Source organism: Haliotis cracherodii, unplaced genomic scaffold, assembly GCF_022045235.1.
Source record: "Haliotis cracherodii isolate W230 unplaced genomic scaffold, xgHalCrac1.p SCAF_11, whole genome shotgun sequence".
Lineage (NCBI taxonomy): Eukaryota > Metazoa > Mollusca > Gastropoda > Lepetellida > Haliotidae > Haliotis > Haliotis cracherodii.
The window spans coordinates 25,151,538-25,170,512 of NW_027266266.1; the positions used below are offsets into that span (position 1 = coordinate 25,151,538).

At 41.3% G+C, this 18,975-nt stretch overlaps 1 protein-coding gene and 1 pseudogene across 1 annotated transcript; both read right to left on the minus strand.

The window, feature by feature from the left end:
* Window positions 1-6,750: 6,750 nt before the first annotated feature.
* LOC139454963 (uncharacterized protein KIAA1958-like) lies at window positions 6,751-9,083 on the minus strand (annotated as a pseudogene).
* Window positions 9,084-9,196: 113 nt separating this feature from the next.
* LOC139454964 (uncharacterized) lies at window positions 9,197-15,102 on the minus strand. Its single transcript, XM_071236560.1, has 4 exons — window positions 14,149-15,102; window positions 13,463-13,531; window positions 11,678-11,767; window positions 9,197-9,304 (listed from the first exon to the last, which is right to left on the minus strand). Exons 1-4 carry the CDS (start codon window positions 15,100-15,102, stop codon window positions 9,197-9,199), a joined length of 1,221 nt encoding a protein of 406 aa, XP_071092661.1.
* Window positions 15,103-18,975: the final 3,873 nt, after the last annotated feature.

Below are 18,975 nucleotides of genomic sequence, written 5' to 3' on the forward strand. Positions count from 1 at the left end.
GTTTTCGTGTTTGCAGTGTAAATACACCTTATTCAAACGCTGGGATGTAAATGTATTAGGACCAGCGTTCGAAATAACAGGGCAAATGTACTAGCCATCATTTATCATGATGTCATTATGATGTCTTATTTATTGCAGAACTAAAACATTTGTACACAGCCATAAGTTAAAGTGTTAATTTTGTTATGTTGTTCCACACGCCTATACTTTATCATATGCCAAAAAAAGACTGAAACGCGTTGTCAAGTGCATTCTAAAAAAAATAGCAAAGCAATCTCATCCTACTTCCACACAGATCAGACCTCCATATCATTACCATCCTAATGAAACACCTAATCAGTCCCAGGTTTGGCAATTACTTGACATAGTCAGAATATCTCATAAACTATCGTGACAATCTGAGATAATTACACAAACAGCAACAATTAACGACAGACACATTAACGTCTCCTGTCAAATGCCACGTAATAAAGTAACTCCTGTGCTTCACTGTCACAGGGTGGGATTGAACTTGCACTGAGATATAAAGATCTGTATACATAGGAATTCTGCCTCAGATAGGATAAAATGTCATTTTTAATTGCTATTCCGAAGACCATTTATCGTCAAAGAAGACAAAGACTATTTTCCAGTTAATATCGTCGCGATTAATTATTTTTACTTTCAAACACTCGTAAAGTTAAATAGATCATAGTTATTACGCTATTGTCCCATTTTTATATTGTTCTAGTGCATTCATATAATAAAAAGGATTTGTCATTGTTAGATTACAGTGAGTATACTGTACTGCCTTTGAGATACAAAAATATACAAAAAAACATATAAAATGACTTTAAAAACTTTGGTTGATCTTTACAATACAAAGCATATTATATGTATTTATTTAAATGCTTACCTCTGACAATGTGGCACTGATCGGCGATTTAACATCGACTTATTTAATCGCATTCATAACGAGTGTCTAGCGACGGCAGTACTGAAACGTTTGAGCTATGGGTTCATTGGCCTTTGGTGTTTACAATGTTGCACTGATTGTTGTTTAGCTTTTGTTGCGTAAAGAATTTCTTTCTTTTTTATAAAACTGTGTTAAATGTTTATCGCGGACATACTAGAACTTAAAGAAACATCGGGTTAGACCTCTTTCAGTGTAGTGATTGGCTTCATGATTCTGAGACGCTGCTTATGAATTCCTCAGTAGGTACAATGTCCACATTTCGAAAATCCTCAGAGAAATACATATATGACTGACAATGATTTAATTGCTTCCAACATAGCCGTTGCTTGCTGTATGCTCCTGATGTGTTTCACATTTGTAAATACGTCAATGTTGATCCAGTAAGAACAAGTAATTTGCTGCCTCTATGGTGTAGTGGATAGATTTTCTGCCCGGAAGGTCCTGTCATACCAAAACTACGTTAAAAGATGCTACTTACTGTTACCATGCCTTGCGCTGGGCATCAAGGATATACAAGAAGGACTCGAAGGGCTCGGAGTCAGTATAATCCGGTGGGGTAGCCATGGCACGGTATATCAATGGGGTAGCACTTTAAACCGGACTAATACACGCAGCCACACAGCCACACAGACACATTCATGCATATCGCTGTATAAGTGCAATAATCTTGAATCGTGAACCTGTGTGGTCATAGGTCGGTACCAAATTTTAGATTGTCTTACAGCTTGGTACAGAGGCTGCCGATATGTGTGCATATATCCAGATACCACACTGAATATGGTCTCTAAAAATGAAGTTATCTGTAGCCGTGAAGCTGAAGTTGAACGTTTTGGCAACGTGTCCTTGCTTAGATTTACCAAAAATCTACATCATTTAGGAAGGATACCACGTGTCTCTGCTTCTTGCATCTACATCATTTAGGAAGGATACCACGTGTCTCTGCTTCTTGCATCTACATCATTTAGGAAGGATACCACGTGTCTCTGCTTCTTGCATCTACATCATTTAGGAAGGATACCACGTGTCTCTGCTTCTTGCATCTACATCATTTAGGAAGGATACCACGTGTCTCTGCTTCTTGCATCTACATCATTTAGGAAGGATACCACGTGTCTCTGCTTCTTGCATCTACATCATTTAGGAAGGATACCACGTGTCTCTGCTTCTTGCATCTACATCATTTAGGAAGGATACCACGTGTCTCTGCTTCTTGCATCTACATCATTTAGGAAGGATACCACGTGTCTCTGCTTCTTGCATCTACATCATTTAGGAAGGATACCACGTGTCTCTGCTTCTTGCATCTACATCATTTAGGAAGGATACCACGTGTCTCTGCTTCTTGCATCTACATCATTTAGGAAGGATACCACGTGTCTCTGCTTCTTGCATCTACATCATTTAGGAAGGATACCACGTGTCTCTGCTTCTTGCATCTACATCATTTAGGAAGGATACCACGTGTCTCTGCTTCTTGCATCTACATCATTTAGGAAGGATATCACTTGTCTCTGCTTCTTGCATCTACATCATTTAGGAAGGATACCACGTGTCTCTGCTTCTTGCATCTACATCATTTAGGAAGGATACCACGTGTCTCTGCTTCTTGCATCTACATCATTTAGGAAGGATACCACGTGTCTCTGCTTCTTGCATCTACATCATTTAGGAAGGATACCACGTGTCTCTGCTTCTTGCATCTACATCATTTAGGAAGGATACCACGTGTCTCTGCTTCTTGCATCTACATCATTTAGGAAGGATACCACGTGTCTCTGCTTCTTGCATCTACATCATTTAGGAAGGATACCACGTGTCTCTGCTTCTTGCATCTACATCATTTAGGAAGGATACCACGTGTCTCTGCTTCTTGCATCTACATCATTTAGGAAGGATACCACGTGTCTCTGCTTCTTGCATCTACATCATTTAGGAAGGATACCACGTGTTTCTGCTTCTTGCATCTACATCATTTAGGAAGGATACCACGTGTCTCTGCTTCTTGCATCTACATCATTTAGGAAGGATACCACGTGTTTCTGCTTCTTGCATCTACATCATTTAGGAAGGATACCACGTGTCTCTGCTTCTTGCATCTACATCATTTAGGAAGGATACCACGTGTCTCTGCTTCTTGCATCTACATCATTTAGGAAGGATACCACGTGTCTCTGCTTCTTGCATCTACATCATTTAGGAAGGATACCACGTGTCTCTGCTTCTTGCATCTACATCATTTAGGAAGGATACCACGTGTCTCTGCTTCTTGCATCTACATCATTTAGGAAGGATACCACGTGTTTCTGCTTCTTGCATCTACATCATTTAGGAAGGATACCACGTGTCTCTGCTTCTTGCATCTACATCATTTAGGAAGGATACCACGTGTTTCTGCTTCTTGCATCTACATCATTTAGGAAGGATACCACGTGTCTCTGCTTCTTGCATCTACATCATTTAGGAAGGATACCACGTGTCTCTGCTTCTTGCATCTACATCATTTAGGAAGGATATCACGTGTTTCTGCTTCTTGCATCTACATCATTTAGGAAGGATACCACGTGTTTCTGCTTCTTGCATCTACATCATTTAGGAAGGATACCACGTGTCTCTTCTTCTTGCATCTACATCATTTAGGAAGGATACCACGTGTCTCTGCTTCTTGCATCTACATCATTTAGGAAGGATACCACGTGTCTCTGCTTCTTGCATCTACATCATTTAGGAAGGATACCACGTGTCTCTGCTTCTTGCATCTACATCATTTAGGAAGGATATCACGTGTCTCTGCTTCTTGCATCTACATCATTTAGGAAGGATACCACGTGACTCTGCTTCTTGCATCTACATCTTTTCTCTAATCCTTCAAGAAAATCGTTCTATGAATCTGTTCTATCCACACTTTTCGCGAACACCTGGTACCATCATTTACGACAGTGGTTTATAATGTTCATGGTAAACTGACGTCCAAAAGAAACTTTACAAACTGAAAATATAAATTTCAGACAAAGTATAATTTTTTTCGATGAAGTCTATCTAAAACACATAACCTAAATACAGCAATATTGTATGCAGAACATGTTAATCGTCTGTTACATGTTTGCGAGATAACACGAGAAAAAGTGAAAAACACGTGCACCACGGACAACTGCAAATGCACGTGCGGGTAAGGGTATAAAACGATAGCAACGACAAGTCAGACATCCATAGTGATTAAAAAACACACAAAAGAAATGCCAAGACTCACAGTCGAACAACGTGAACGAGCCTTGGCTATGGTACAGATGGGAACAACCCACGCCCATATTGCACGAACCTTCGGTTGCTCCCGTGTTGCCGTTACCAACTTGATGCAACGTTACAGACAGGGCGGACCGCTGACAGGCCAAGAACAGGCAGACCCAGGGAGACCACGCCCAATGATGACAGTGACGTCATCGGCGACAAATGCCTTAGGTCACAGGGTTAGTCGACAGACAGTGGCCGGGACACTCAGGGCTTATGGAATCAGGGCTGTTAGACCATACAGAGGACAGCTATTGACAGGGCAACATCGTCGTCTGCGATTGAGATGGGCCCGGACTGTACGACGTTGGCAACGACGTGACTGGCAGAGCGTTGTCTTCAATGACGAAAGTCGATTTAGCTCAGCGTTACATGGATAACATTCTTTGTCCAGTTGTCCTACCATTTCTCCAACAGCAGCCACGTGGTGTCATTTATCAGTATAACAACGCTAGAGCCCATACAGCCAGAATTGTCACTAACTTCCTCGCAGCCAACAACGTCAACGTCCTGCCGTGGCCTGCACGCTCACCCGACATGTCCCCCATAGAACACCTCCGGGACTTGATAGATCGTCGTGTTCGACAACGACCACACTCTCCAGCCAACCGGCAAGAACTGATCTTGGCCCTCCAAGACGAATGGCGTCAAATCCCACGTGACCTCATCAGACGACTGACTTATTCTGTGCGTCGAAGAGTTTTTGAGTGTATTGTGGCATTTGGTGGTCACACACGCTACGAATGACTTGTTTTTGAACGTGAGCGATTGTTTATGTACTCTGCCTATTGTCCATGATTCTGAAAGTTCGAGTTTTGTACCACACCCAACTTTGGGGGGGGGGGGGGATCTTCTCGATCGCGGTATGATTGTCATTTTCAGTGTTGATTATGTTGATATATTGATCTTCTCAATACACTTTACTTCATGCATGTATATATTTTTTTTTTTTAGCAAGAGTGATTTCAAACTCTGGTAAAGTTTCTTTTGGACGTCAGTTTATAATCGGAATTGTATAATGGGATAAATTTCTTATGCGCATGGACAGGGTTTTGTCGCTTTTACTAAGTACTCTCAAAATGAATAATCCTGTCGCATCTCAGTTAACGACTTGGCTTTACTTGCAAAGAACGAAGCAGCCGTACCAGGGGTGGCTGAAATGTTCTGAGCGTAGCTGTGAAGGATGTACAGTTGATTCTTAACAGTTTGCATGTTTATTAAAGTACATTTTTTCCATGATGTGACCAAATACACAACAAGGCTGCATATTTCTGCAGCCATCAAAGTGGCTAGGCATTCTCTGTTGATGAAAATGGACAAAATTAGCTTCCTTTCTGTCATCTAGTATCTCCAGTGGAACTTCAACAGACATCCGTGCTCACAATGTGTCAACGTTAGGGTCTACAGCAGCGAGTTCAAGGTGGGAAGAGAGAGACTCCAAGATACTCAAAGATAAAACTAACCTTACAATTAAAAAAGTCAAAGACCTTCAACCAAACGACAACCAACGCAACAACGACTCTGACCAGACGCAGAGCAGCTGTGTGAATCTTTTTAACTGATCCAGAATATGGGTAAACTAACGCCCGAGTATCTTTGTTGTAAAAGATGACATGTTGGGTGTGGCTGATATTGAATAGGGCGTTGAGGAAAAATCTAATGCTTTTGTTCATTATACATGTTTGGCTGCTTGAAAATGACATTGCACACTTATAGGCCTACACATGCTCGTTACCCGGTTACAGGACCCGTGAAGATCCGGGGTAGAATAGGTCTTCAGCAAATTGTAATGATAAATTCAAAACGTCTACACCAAAGAACAATCACTCCCAAAAATCTGCCGAAACTAATTCCACAGGGCGTGAAAGGCAAAACAGTGCAGAAAATTACATGAATGGATCACTCAAAATGTGGTGACATCATTATGTAATTTCTTCCTCAGTGTTAAAGAGGCTATCAAGTAAGCACGTGCTCATTCGCAGTCCTGGCAAATTTGATTCAAGTCCCCTGAACACAACGTTGTATCATCATGTCGACTTGTTTAGTTTTACGATGTATAATCTGACACCTAATGATTAATCTAATTTCAATGTCCATATTTTAAACAGACTTGGGAACAGCCCCCCTTAAATACACTCGTACTATGTCGGTTCGGTGATTGTAGAGATTCTATGAGAAGCGTGTTAGGCTGGTACGCCATCAAAATTAATTCTGAATGACACTACCCAGACTTAAAACAAAGTTACATTAACATTAGTCATTTTAGGAGGTCACCAATAGTGGACGACATCCTCTATTACTGAGATACTTTACAGATAACCTCCAATAGTCCAACAGTTGAATACGCTGCTGTACATTAGTAACGCACAAGCTCTGCGTTTATAATCAACAAGGTCTTCCCTTGCAAGTGGTGGTTGCGTTTCGGTACAGACAAACTGACAATCTACATCAATTATAAAACAAACACAACAAAACAAATGATTTCACTGATATTTATGCTTAACACAAATTCAAAATGTCACCGAAAATGTTGTGCCGTCACCAGGTTTCATTGTGTAATCGGGTCTGTCTCTTGTGTAGCGAGCCTGCTCACGTCTTGATGGGCCTAGCGTCGGTCTTGTGGATGGTTGAATGCCTGGCGGATCAAAGGTCGCGGTGTCAATACCAGGGGGACCAGTTACAGAAGCACTGGGTCGTCTTGATTTTCTCTGAACGATTGAGTCTACCGTATCCGCCATTTTCTTGGACGTCCTCTAAAAAGAAGGATATTTTGCTTGATTCTATAACATAAACATTACATTTTCCATTATATCAAAATGCAACTTTCGTTTCCTCGTCAGCTTAGTTTTAGCAATACAACAGAGGCTTGTAACGCAAACAAATAGCAGCTACAAGATATATGATCACATCCAGTGTCAGTATAAAAATATATACAGTATACTGACACTAGAGTGAGTGAGTATGGTTTTACGCCGCTTTTAGCAATATTCCAGCAATAACACGGCGGGGGACACCAGAAATGGGCTTCACCAACTGACACTAGATGTGACCATATATCTTTACTGGATATATAGACATATTATTTGGGATTCGAACCTCGGAACTCTTGTTCCAAAGTTGGGCATTCGCCAAAATGCATTGCCGCGTCCTCTAACATCCACGATAATGTTGCAACTACAAGCAGATTAGAAAACACCGTATACCAGATTCAAGAATTGTGAGAAAAACACAAACGTATAGGTAAAGTTTATACATTGTAACTTTGAATTGCAACCGATTTATGTCCTGTCTTCTCGGAAATTAGCTGTTCGTCTACTCCGCAGTCGTAGATCCGAGTTGCTGATGTTGCTCTGGGGGAATGATTTGTGTAAAATCCGCTAAACCCAGCGGTCTAACAGAGACGGGTAACAGTTGACCGGAGTGGATGAATCCCAACAGCCGCATCATCATACCAAACTTTGCCTGCAGTATATCATGACGGGCAGAAATAGAAGGCGTCACACTTTCCAAGTACTGGTCTGAATACAAAGTGAATTGTCATCAGTTCATGCAGCTGACCGTACACAGTAAGTAGTGCATAAGACCATAAGAACGTATATTGATAGTCATCCAAAATATGTTAGTCAGGAGCATGCTACACAGACAGGTAGAAGTCCAATGAGGAACTACTTCTTCCTTTTCACAGTATGAGTTGTGAACTTGTGAACATGTGAGGCATCTTTCAGGGTGTTCCTCATTACTAGAGATGGTCACGTGTTTCCTTTCAACCGTCCTGTTCTTCAGCCCCCCTCTGTTCGTTTTGGAAATGTCCTCAGTATATTTCAACTGCTTGACGCCATTGCAACAACTGTAACTGTTAATTTGAACCACTGCGTTGGTATCTGTGTTCATATCCTGTCCTAAGAGCAAAGTTCAACCCGATTAAACAGACGAGAGTGTCCAAGAATTTCTGTGCTGTACCTGTCTCCCGAAGTACATCTTCCTGCCGTTCAGTGATAACATCCGCTTGTCGTTTTTCCCATCCCTTTCCGAGCTAGTTATTTCATCTTTGCATCAAGAACGGTTCGCATAGGGTTTAACAAGATGACTCAATGAAATTGATGACAACCCCATTCCTCCTTAAGTAACACTGAAGAGAAGACACGATTTCGCAAAGAGTGTTGCCTCGGCACTCTTCACGCTTTTGGTTTCGAACCTCCATCATAAAATAACATCAATGTTCTGTTCAGATCATTTTCGTTTTCAGCTAGCGACACTATGTTTTGAATTGCCTTTGGAATTTCATTGTTACTGCGTTTTTGCCTCTCATCAACCCAATTCTAGAAAATATTCAAAGCCCATTTACTATTATGTTTAGTGTTCACAGAGTATGCCGAATCGCATATATCTACCATATCCGTTTCAGAAAGGGGAGTACCGAACCGACGCTCTTTATTGTCTAGATTGGTTTCCAACTGCGTTACCTGTACAAAACGTTCATTGTCACATTTTTAACAAATCTAGTATTTCAGAATGTAAATGTCTCTCAGACACAAGTGTGCCTATAATTCCTGATTCTTCAATCGCCAAGTATAGTTCGGTGTCGCAATTGTCATCAAAGTTATCCTGATTTGTATTACACTGTTCAGTGTCAACGCTCTCATCCGAAAATAATCTGCCTAATTCAAAATTATGACAATAAAATCTTCTTGAAAGTTATCCATATACATTAATGTTTCAATATCTGAGTTCACAACCAAATATGATTACAAAATGTGTTCTGAGTCGCGAAAAATTCATCACCACAATCCTAACGGCCTCCAACCTGCTTCAAGTGCGAAACTAATGGCGAGTATGGGGACATTTTCCTTCACACAAAGTGAACCAGTTACATTGTAGCAATCAGGTACTGAAAGGACAAGCGTGCAACACTTCTATGTATCACAAAATATATAATAGTGTGGCCAGATTTGTGCGCTACGGAATGTTGAGGGACATGTTCCCGTGTGGCGTCTGGCATGTGGAACCTCCGGGAGAACCAAACTGCAACACCACAAAGATGTAGGTCACCACCGTTCCAAAAATCTGAAACATAAAGTGAACAACTGAGGCAAACTGGAAACAAAACCCCAATGTCTTAGGGATTCGTTTTATCTCTCTTACAAAAACAGACGCCTAACCAAAATAATGTCCACAAAGTCTCTTGTGACTGTTAAAGCGTTATCATTGTTTTTACTTACTGTAACTGAACCAATCAGGAGAAAACATATTGTGTTTTCATTGATATCCATTGCTTTAATTTACAGAAGTAATTATTATTGTCTTTGTAGCAAGTGTGATACACGCACGCAGAAACGTACGTACTCAATAATACATGGCACGAAGGCACCATCTACCTAACAAAGCACAATTCTTGTAATGCTTTAACAAATTATTCCATCCATGGCCAATTTAGATGTGTGTTTGTATTACAGTTATTTATTGTCAACTGATCAGTTGGACTAAATAGGTAAATAGGAACGTTGTAATTATTACCAATTTCAACATATTGAATTGAATGACAGACTGAGTATTTTCAATCTTGTATAATTCTATATATACTTGTAGAAATATAGATGTGTAATAAATGAAAGTTAAAATAGGTAATGATAACACATGACAGATATATAGAGAGGTTATCACGCGAGTGGTTGATTGGTTGGTTGTTGTTTAACGCCACACTCAGCAATATTCCAGCTATATGACGGCGGTCTGTAAATAATCGAGTCTGGACCAGACAATCCAGTGATTGACATCATAAGCATCGATCCATGCAATTGGGATCGATGACATGTATGAAGCAAGTCAGCAAGCCTGACCACCCGATCCCGTCATTCGCCTTTTACGACAAGCATAGTCACCTTTTACGACAAGCATAGTCACCTTTTACGGCAAGCATGGGTTGCTGAAGACCTATTCTACGCCGGAATCTTCACAGGTCTATCACCCGAGTGTGTTTTGGGATGGTAAAGATCCTGTATTAGGAATAAACATTGTATTTAGCGCGCCTCCTGTGGCATTCTTCAATTCTGTGCTAGAAAAATCTCTTCCCATCTCTCACAAATATGACCTACACATTGCAAGTTTTCAAGAATGTGCGCATTAATCTATATTACGTAAGAAGGTAAGTGATGTTATGACAGTGATGACAGTCAATATAGTTCCAAATGAAACCTGTTTTTTTATACAGTGGCGTAACTACATATAGGCAAAACAACAATTATCTTCACAAATTGTTTCTACTTGCCTTTCGCGGCAATCCATCGGTCTGTCCGCTAGAGTCACTTCCCTTTGTCAAAGGGAAGCTACTCTAAACCTAGCCTATGAGACGTCGCGCCTCTCCTGTGATAACGTTACGAAGTGCAGTCAGATGTACACACAGCGACAAAAAGAAATATATTGCGATTAAATCTAACGTAAGAAGTCTACAAGGGTCTACAAGGACAGATATGTAAACTGATCCCGCTGGGCTAGTATCCTCGCCAAATTGTTACCAAAAATTGCAAAATGCCTAGCTACGCCACAGTTAGTTAGACACTGATTTTCAGTATATCAAAGTATTCTTTTGATAATGATAGCAATTATCCTGTAGTTTCTCCAGATTCCTGATGGTTAATCGATCGCCGAATGACATGGGCGACGCCATGTTTGTTTGTGAACATTAAAAGTAGTCCCTATTTGACTTTTGATATTCATATCTATCCGCATATGACCCCAACCGATATCGTTTTTATCCGTTGGCAAAATCCTGCCGAGAAACCCACCCATTATATGATTATGGAATATATGCGAAAAAATGTTCTAAGTGCATTAAGGATATAGTCGTTGAGATGTAAAGTGACAAACCAGTTTACAACTGTTACATCCAGTTTACTGTAAAATGTCAAATCTGTACACACTCCTTAATAATTTCTACATGTTTTCGTACGGGAAGAAACATATTTACTGTCCATTTGAACGTTCGAGTGATGACATATTGCAAATATGACCATTTAGTGTTTAAATGTCTACGAAGATATATTAGAATGTTAAAAATGTTTAATATTAATATAACAGATGCAGTCTTTAGAGCGTCTGACCGAAGACCGGAAGGTCGGTGGGCCGATCCCTTAGGGCGTTGAACAGAGTGAGTGAGTATGGTTTTACGCCGCTTTCAGCAATATTCCAGAAATATCACAGCGGGGGACACCAGAAATGGGCTTCACACATTGTACCCATGTCGGGAATCGAACGCGTGACGAGCGAACGCTTTAACCACAAGGTTACCCGACTGCCCCACGTCGAACAGAAAGATTCGGAGTTGGTAAAACGTGTCTGTGTGAGGAACCGATGTTGCACGCAGTTAAGGGTCCGTTGTCATTGTAATTATGTCTTCATATGAACAAAAGAATGTTTGCACATTCAATGAAACTATCTCACCCCCATGAGTGTTGGGAGGTTGATGGTGATTAGGCCGTAGATACTAAAGGCGATTGGTTCTCCTGTCAGTCTGGAAACCCACAGGTTCAACTGAAATAAGATTTCGCAAATTCATTTAGGCAAAAGTTTGACACAAAAGAATAATCTTCTAATCTATTATATTATTTCAATCCGGTCATTAGTTCGCGGGCGTGAGTGTTAGGTTAGTGTGTGATATCAATTATCAACATGCCGTGTTCGAATAATTCGAAGTATTATAAATCGGTTATTTAAAATTAATTTTCAAACTGTGCCTGTACTACCTACAGCCAACTGGTCACACACGATATAACAGCAACATGAATCTATCTGCGTCAAACTGTGGATTAAACAATGTGTTCAAAACGTTTCTAAATTTGACTTTCGCCAAAATAATAATATTTCACACCTTACCATTCTCCAACTGATGCCTGGGTATAACAGTAATTGTAACAGTGTGTCTCTATCCGATGGGGAGTGTGGGCAGTGTGTCGCTATCTCATTGGTTGAAAATTGTCGTTAAATGTGATTTTAGGCATGGAGTGTGAGTGAGTTGGGTTTAACGCCGCTTTTAACATTATTCCAGTAATATAACGGCGTGTCAGCTAAATGTGGGAGGAAAGCCCGAAGTGATGCAGGTCTCAGACGTTTACCATTTCGGTGAAACCCACGAGCACGGGTATGGTGCTGACAAACCTAGAAACATAATCGGGGCGAACCGGGATTCGAACCCACAATCATAGGTTTCTGGCGTGTCCAGGGGACGCAACTCTGCACAGCTGATCGCGGCGCCTTAGACGACTAGGCCACGCGTACCCCCTTTAAATTTAGGCATGGAAATCTTGAGGCCTCCGTATGAATACTTTTATTAATATCATGTCCTAAAATTGAAAAAGTGCAGCCAGGCAATGCGAATATCACTATTAATACGTAAAACCGTTATTGTAACGTAAACGATATGACGTCAGTGTCAGATATAATAAAGTGCCAAACTGCATTTGAAGGAGCGGTCAAATCAGATAGAGGAAATTAATGCATTGGAAGGAACGGTCAAATCAGTTAGAGGAAATTATTGTGATTTGAAACATCGGGTTGACACGGTTAATGCGACTTGGGCACGCCGGAAACCTATGATTGAGAGTTCGAATCCCGGTTCGCCCCGATTATGTTTCTAGGTTTGTCAGCACCATACCCGTGCTTGTGGGTTTCACCGAAGTAGAAAAAGTCTGAGACCTGCTTTCCTCCCACATTAAGCTGACCCGCCGCGATATAACTGTAATATTGTTAAAAGCCGCGTTAAACCAGACTCAGTCACTCACTCACTCACTCTGAACAAAGGCGTCACCAAATGTGGTAATGTGTCCCAACGTTATATAATGCACATATAGTTTTGAAGAACTGCATTCATATTTTCATGGTATGTTTGTTTTATGCGCGCACTCCTTAAATAACAATAGCAATTATAGCTAAATGATGACAAACAAGTGATTGATATTGTGAGGACCTCTCCACGCCGTCGGGGCACGCAGCTAATCAAGTCAACCCCCGATCCATTCACTGTTTCAGCATAGGTAGCTGGGGATCAATGCTAACCCGAGACATGGGTATCTTCAGAGGGCCGAATTGATAACCCAGAGGCGATAGTGTTAGCTCGTCACGCCGACGACCTGATTTTAATTTCTCACAAGGTTACAATTTTAGAAGCGTACGCTTGACATTCAAACTGTCCATAACTTATGTCATACAACATTTACATTCTCCGCTTACCTTTTGAAGTCCACGATCAGAAAAATGATTCTTGTTCAGCATCCACAAGTGTTGCAGCGGAGCGTGGGCCTGGACGTGTAACGAAAGTCACACATCAACATTGTGTGTTAATTATGATTAATCATTCGGAATAAAATAAGGGCATACACATATTATGTCAATAGAATCCGCCGCGAAAATAAATAATTAGTTCAGTCATGAAAAAAATGTGTAGTAAAAGAAAACAATATTTGCTCGGCTTATTGTTTCACAGAAAACCAATGCGTGTTTTGAAGCAATGACAATAACAAAACCCATCCCCACCGGGAATATTAAACGGTGTACGTTTTCTTGCCTGCGGTCATATATTGAGACTAGTACGGCAAAACCCCTGAGGTGATGCCTTTCACTGTTTTTACATTTGGCAGGAGTTTGCGGACTTGGTTTCTATTGTGACACACACATGTGATAGAAAAACACATCACAGGGGTGCTTAATCTAACTCCAGCATTGGCCTTGCCCCTTAAATCATTTATAATGCCTTGGTATACCGTCGGCGGGTTTTAAGAAGGATGCATCATTCGGATGGGATATATGGGTGTTATCTTTATTACTGCGTTTTCATATTAACATATCACCCAGTATGGGATGCCTTGGAAACAGGATAGACATGATAATTATGATGATAAAATTATGATGTGTATCACCTTGGAACATAGCTGTGCTTGCATCAGCAGAATCACAGCAGCAGCCAGCATTGTAGATGTCATCATACTCCAGATGAATATATTTTCCGTTATTGAAACACACTGGGAAACTGCGATGTAAAAATATACACCGTTAGCGATAATTGTTATGAAGATCATATTGAAACTGAAAAATTTAAAACAGGTGCTTGCTAGAGATAGAATCTTTGCCAGTGCTTCGTGTTGGCACATTATTGCATCAATGGTCTCCTCAATACTCGGATCATCGGACTTTATAAGTTGTTTAAACTTTTCGTCAATTTGGATAAATTCACGCCAGAGGATATAGACCAATGGGATTGCTAGAGTAACAAAGCCATATGCGTGTGCGCAGCTAATGATAAAAGTGAAGGTATTTACACATTTTCCGATATAAATCCAGGGAGATTCAAAGAGCCAGGATGAGTATATGCGAGCAGGCTGCAGATAAAGTCCATCAACTACTGCCTTGGCAGGTATTGCCACAAATAGCGGAATGCTCGAGAAGGTGATCCACTTCTTCATTTTAGGAACGTTGGCACACAAACAATGTCGTTTCTCATAATCATATAAGTGTTTTTTTAGGTGTTTGATATCCTTTGAAATTGTCAGAGAGCATACAATGGCATTGATAAATATTTGTAGATATCCTGACGATTGTAGTAGAAGGTTTGCAGTTGTCGTCGTCTTGTAGTAACAGTTTAGGAAAAACAGGATCGTGACAGCTGATAGCACAGACATGGACACACCAACAGCGGTTCGACGTATTTTCCTGTAGCGCTTAAATATGTCTCCAGTATATATACCCCCAAAAGCGAACATCAATGTACTCCTGGCAAACATGAAATTGGTAAACCCTTGATTGTCAGACACTGGAAGAGGTTCCACTTTCGCAGACATTTTAACGTCCGTCACCTTTGCGGAAACCGACTGCATCAGACCAGTTTCTACTGAAGTGTGTTCACGGTCTCATAGATGCGCTAGCGAGTTTCTGTAGAATGATCACCATGAAGAGGAAAGCAAACATCGTTCCATTATGAAAATATCATAAAGCGTGGAGCGGATAATAATTCCAAGTATGTTGTATTTGGACAGTTCCAGTAACGCTGAGGACGTTCAACATTAATGGGCCGCCTCTGTGGTCTAGTGGTAGAGCGTCCACCCGGAGAGCATAATGTCGTGGGTTCGATCCTCGGCCGCGTTATACCAATAGACGTTAAAGACTCAGTATACTCTGTCTGAAAGGGGTATTCCTGCGGCATGGTATCTCAGTGGCCTAGCACTATAAAATCGGCATTAGTCTTGACTAGTAATAGCAGCCACACACACAAACACACTAGCCTGCACGTCGCTATATAAGTGCAATTATCTTTGACGCGACGCAAAACCCCATTTTACTCCACCACCTTCAGCATTAATGGGCCGCCTCCGTGGGCTAGTGGTAGAAAGTCCCCTTGGAGAGCGGAAGGTAGGTGGTTCGTGTCATACCAGAGACGTTGAAGTATGGTGCTTGTTGTTACCCTGCCTGGCGCTCGACATTAAGGGGCTAACACAAGGACTGGTCGGCTTGGAGTCAGTATAATGTCTGGTATTCATGCTACAACTGCGACATGGTATCTCAGTGGGCTAGCACTATACAATCGGCAATCTTGACTAGTACAAGCAGCCACACACACACACACACACACACACACACACACACACACACACACACACACATGCATAAGTGCAACAATCTTGAAAGCGTCGTTAAACCCCACTTTCCCTCACCTTCAACAATAAGGCCATATACGACTTTGAATATTTGTTGGTCACTTCAGACTTCATGGCGGTCCATGCAAAATACATTTTCTGATTTGTAAAATCAGTTATCAAAAAGGTCTGAGCTTCATGTAAATTTCAAATGTGTATGCGTGTCGCGTATTAACAGACATGCATATTTGCACAAATGCATAGTGGTAATGGCCTCATGGCTCGTTCTTATCACAAAGTAACACAATCACTTAAACACTCATCATGTCCACTCATAATGCTAGAAAACCACTACAACATAGCATCAGCAACCACCAGCCTCACGCTCTCAGTACACCCCGGAGGCGGTTAGTCGTCAAATAGCTTACGGACACAAATATGCGACACGTATTGATTAGCTTTCGATAATTGCTGTGTGTTGTAGGTGCCTTCCTGAGACTCCAATATCTGTTCGAGGCCGCTACAAAAGATGTTGGTCGAGGGAAGGTAATACGCTTCAAATGGGTTAATTCAGAGTGGCCCCACCTCCTTGGTGCATAGTGCATTGAACATCTCCCCAGAGTGCACTGGCTTGATCCCCTGGCCACGATAAACCTAAATACGTTAAAAGATGCCTGTGCTCGGCATTAAGGGGTTAAAAGAAGTGTTATGCCGACTCGGAGTTGTAAAATCTCAGAATGGGTTGTCCTTGCGGCATAGTATCTCAGTGGGTTATAATTAGCACTATAAACCCGGCCTGAGTCCGGACGAGTACACGCAGCCACAGGCACACGTGCATGTACTTCGCTATGTAACTGACATAATCTTAAACGTGACGTTAAACTCCACTTCACCTCATCTGATCTATTTTGAGGTTTAATTTCTGAGAAAGTCTAATTATCAATATTTTTAAACTTAGAGTCTGTAAGAAACTACTAGCAGTCTCGAACCGAAGCAACGTTTTCTACGCCTGAAGATCAGAGAAACTTACCGACTACCCATGAGTGTTTGTTTGTTTGTTTGTTGTTTAACGCCGCACTCCTGCCAAGCGGCATCTTTCAAGGTGATTTCTTCGACTATACGGGGGCACAGTTGGCCCAGTCGTCTAAGGCGCCGTAATTCGCTGTGCAGAGATCTATGATGGTGGGACAAAAATCTATGATGGTGGTTCGAATCCCGGTTCGCCCCTATTATGTTTCTAATTTGTCAGCACCATACCAGTGCTCGTGGGTTTCACCAAAGTTGTAAACGTCTCAGACTTGCATCACTTCGAGCTTTCCTCCCACATTAAACTAACAGGTCGTGATATAACTGGAATACTGTTAAAAGCGGCGTTACACCCAACTTACTCACTCACTCTTCGACTCTACACTCCATCCGTCTCTACTCGCGGCAGTCCAACCATACTGTCTATGTCCGGCAGTACAGCACAGCAATGACGGTTTTACTTTGTGAACACGATGACAAAACATCTCTGGAATCCTGGACTTATTCCTCCGTGGCGTTCTACATGATATGGTCCTCAGACAAACTACCTGCTTTCTCCTGCGGGCATATAAACCCAGCACCCAATTATGTACATCGCAGGTAAATGACTAAATGCTGCTTAACGCCACAATATCCCAGTTATATCACGGCGACTGTAAGTAAGGTGTCTGGACCAGTAAAACGTACTTATCATAATTGTTCTTAGAATATATACATCTAAATCTAGATTTATAGCTTTTCATCCTCACCATCAAACATCCATATTTAGAGCTGGGCCAATTTGCACAAAACAATTTTCGAGCTACGACGAATGTGTTTTGTTTCTTTGTTTTTTAACGCCGCAGTCAGCAATATTCTAGCTATATGACGGCGGTCTGTAAATAATCGAGTCTGTACCAGACAATCCAGTGATTGATACCATGAGCATCGATCCACGCAATTGGGATCGATGACATGCTTTAACAAAGTCAGACCACCCGATCGCTCGTTAGTCGCCTCTTATGAAAGCATAGTCGCCTGTTACGGCAAGCATGGGTTGCTGAAGACCTATTCTACCCCGGATCCTCACAGAACGATTGTGAGAAGTTGAGTTACTATTGACTTGAATTGTTATACTGAGGAAATACAGGACTGCGCTGATAATTAAAACTCTGTCGTAAGCTATCAGTGGCATATATTTGGAAAGGGATATGTTTCTTGCAGTATCATTTTTGCCATCTAATAAGCACATTCCAGCGTAGACAGCTATTGATTCTTCAGCCTCAAGCTACAGGCACTAGCTACAGGCACAAGCTACAGGCAAAAACTACAGACACAAGCTACAGGCACTAGCTACAGGCACTAGCTTCAAGCACTTGTTACAGGCACTAGCTTCAAGCACTAGCTACAGGCACTAGCTTCAAGCACTTGTTACAGGCACTAGCTTCAAGCACTTGTTACAGGCACTAGCTTCAAGCACTTGTTACAGGCACTAGCTTCAAGCACTTGTTACATGCACTAGCTTCAAGCACTTGTTACAGGCACTAGCTTCAAGCATTTGTTACAGTCACTAGTTCAATGGATGTTTCTAACTGTGGTCACTTGTAGTAACCCCAACAAATACGCAAGTAGAATAGTGCCGGAGAGATTGTCTTTAAGATTTACGTAGACATATGGGCCATGGGTTAGCTGGCCTTGGGTGTATGTGTTGTTCATATTATTTGGCCATGGTCCACGAAAGAGAGAGAAATATTGACACAGCTTTATTTTTAAAAATAAGCACAGCTGCAAGGACGATAAGGCTCATATTCGCCGCGCCATTTGTATTCGTAATTGTACCTAGATATTCCCATAATGTACTCCTTTATCCTTTATCTATTGTTTATCTATTGTTTATCTATTGTCTGAGGGCCAGTTATCCACCGTAAGAAAATGAGTCCTTGCTGGTTAGTGAAATGTATGTCGCAGGTCCAAAGACGATGATATTGTGAACATTATTTGTACAAACAGTTCATCTGGAGAAGTAGAGGATGAATACCATGTCTTACTTATATGTGAAACGTATTCCCATTTAAGGTATAAATTTCTCCCCATGTTGCAAGATATTTTTAA

Excerpts from the sequence above, each read along its gene's own strand:
- LOC139454964 (XM_071236560.1), bottom strand. The coding sequence starts at position 15,102 with ATGCAGTCGGTTTCCGCAAAGGTGACGGACGTTAAAATGTCTGCGAAA. Across the intron at positions 11,768-13,462 it reads CTGATCGTGGACTTCAAAAG|TTGAACCTGTGGGTTTCCAG; the intron begins GTAAGCGGAGAA and ends ATCTTATTTCAG. Across the intron at positions 9,305-11,677 it reads ACCTCCCAACACTCATGGGG|ATTTTTGGAACGGTGGTGAC; the intron begins GTGAGATAGTTT and ends TTTATGTTTCAG.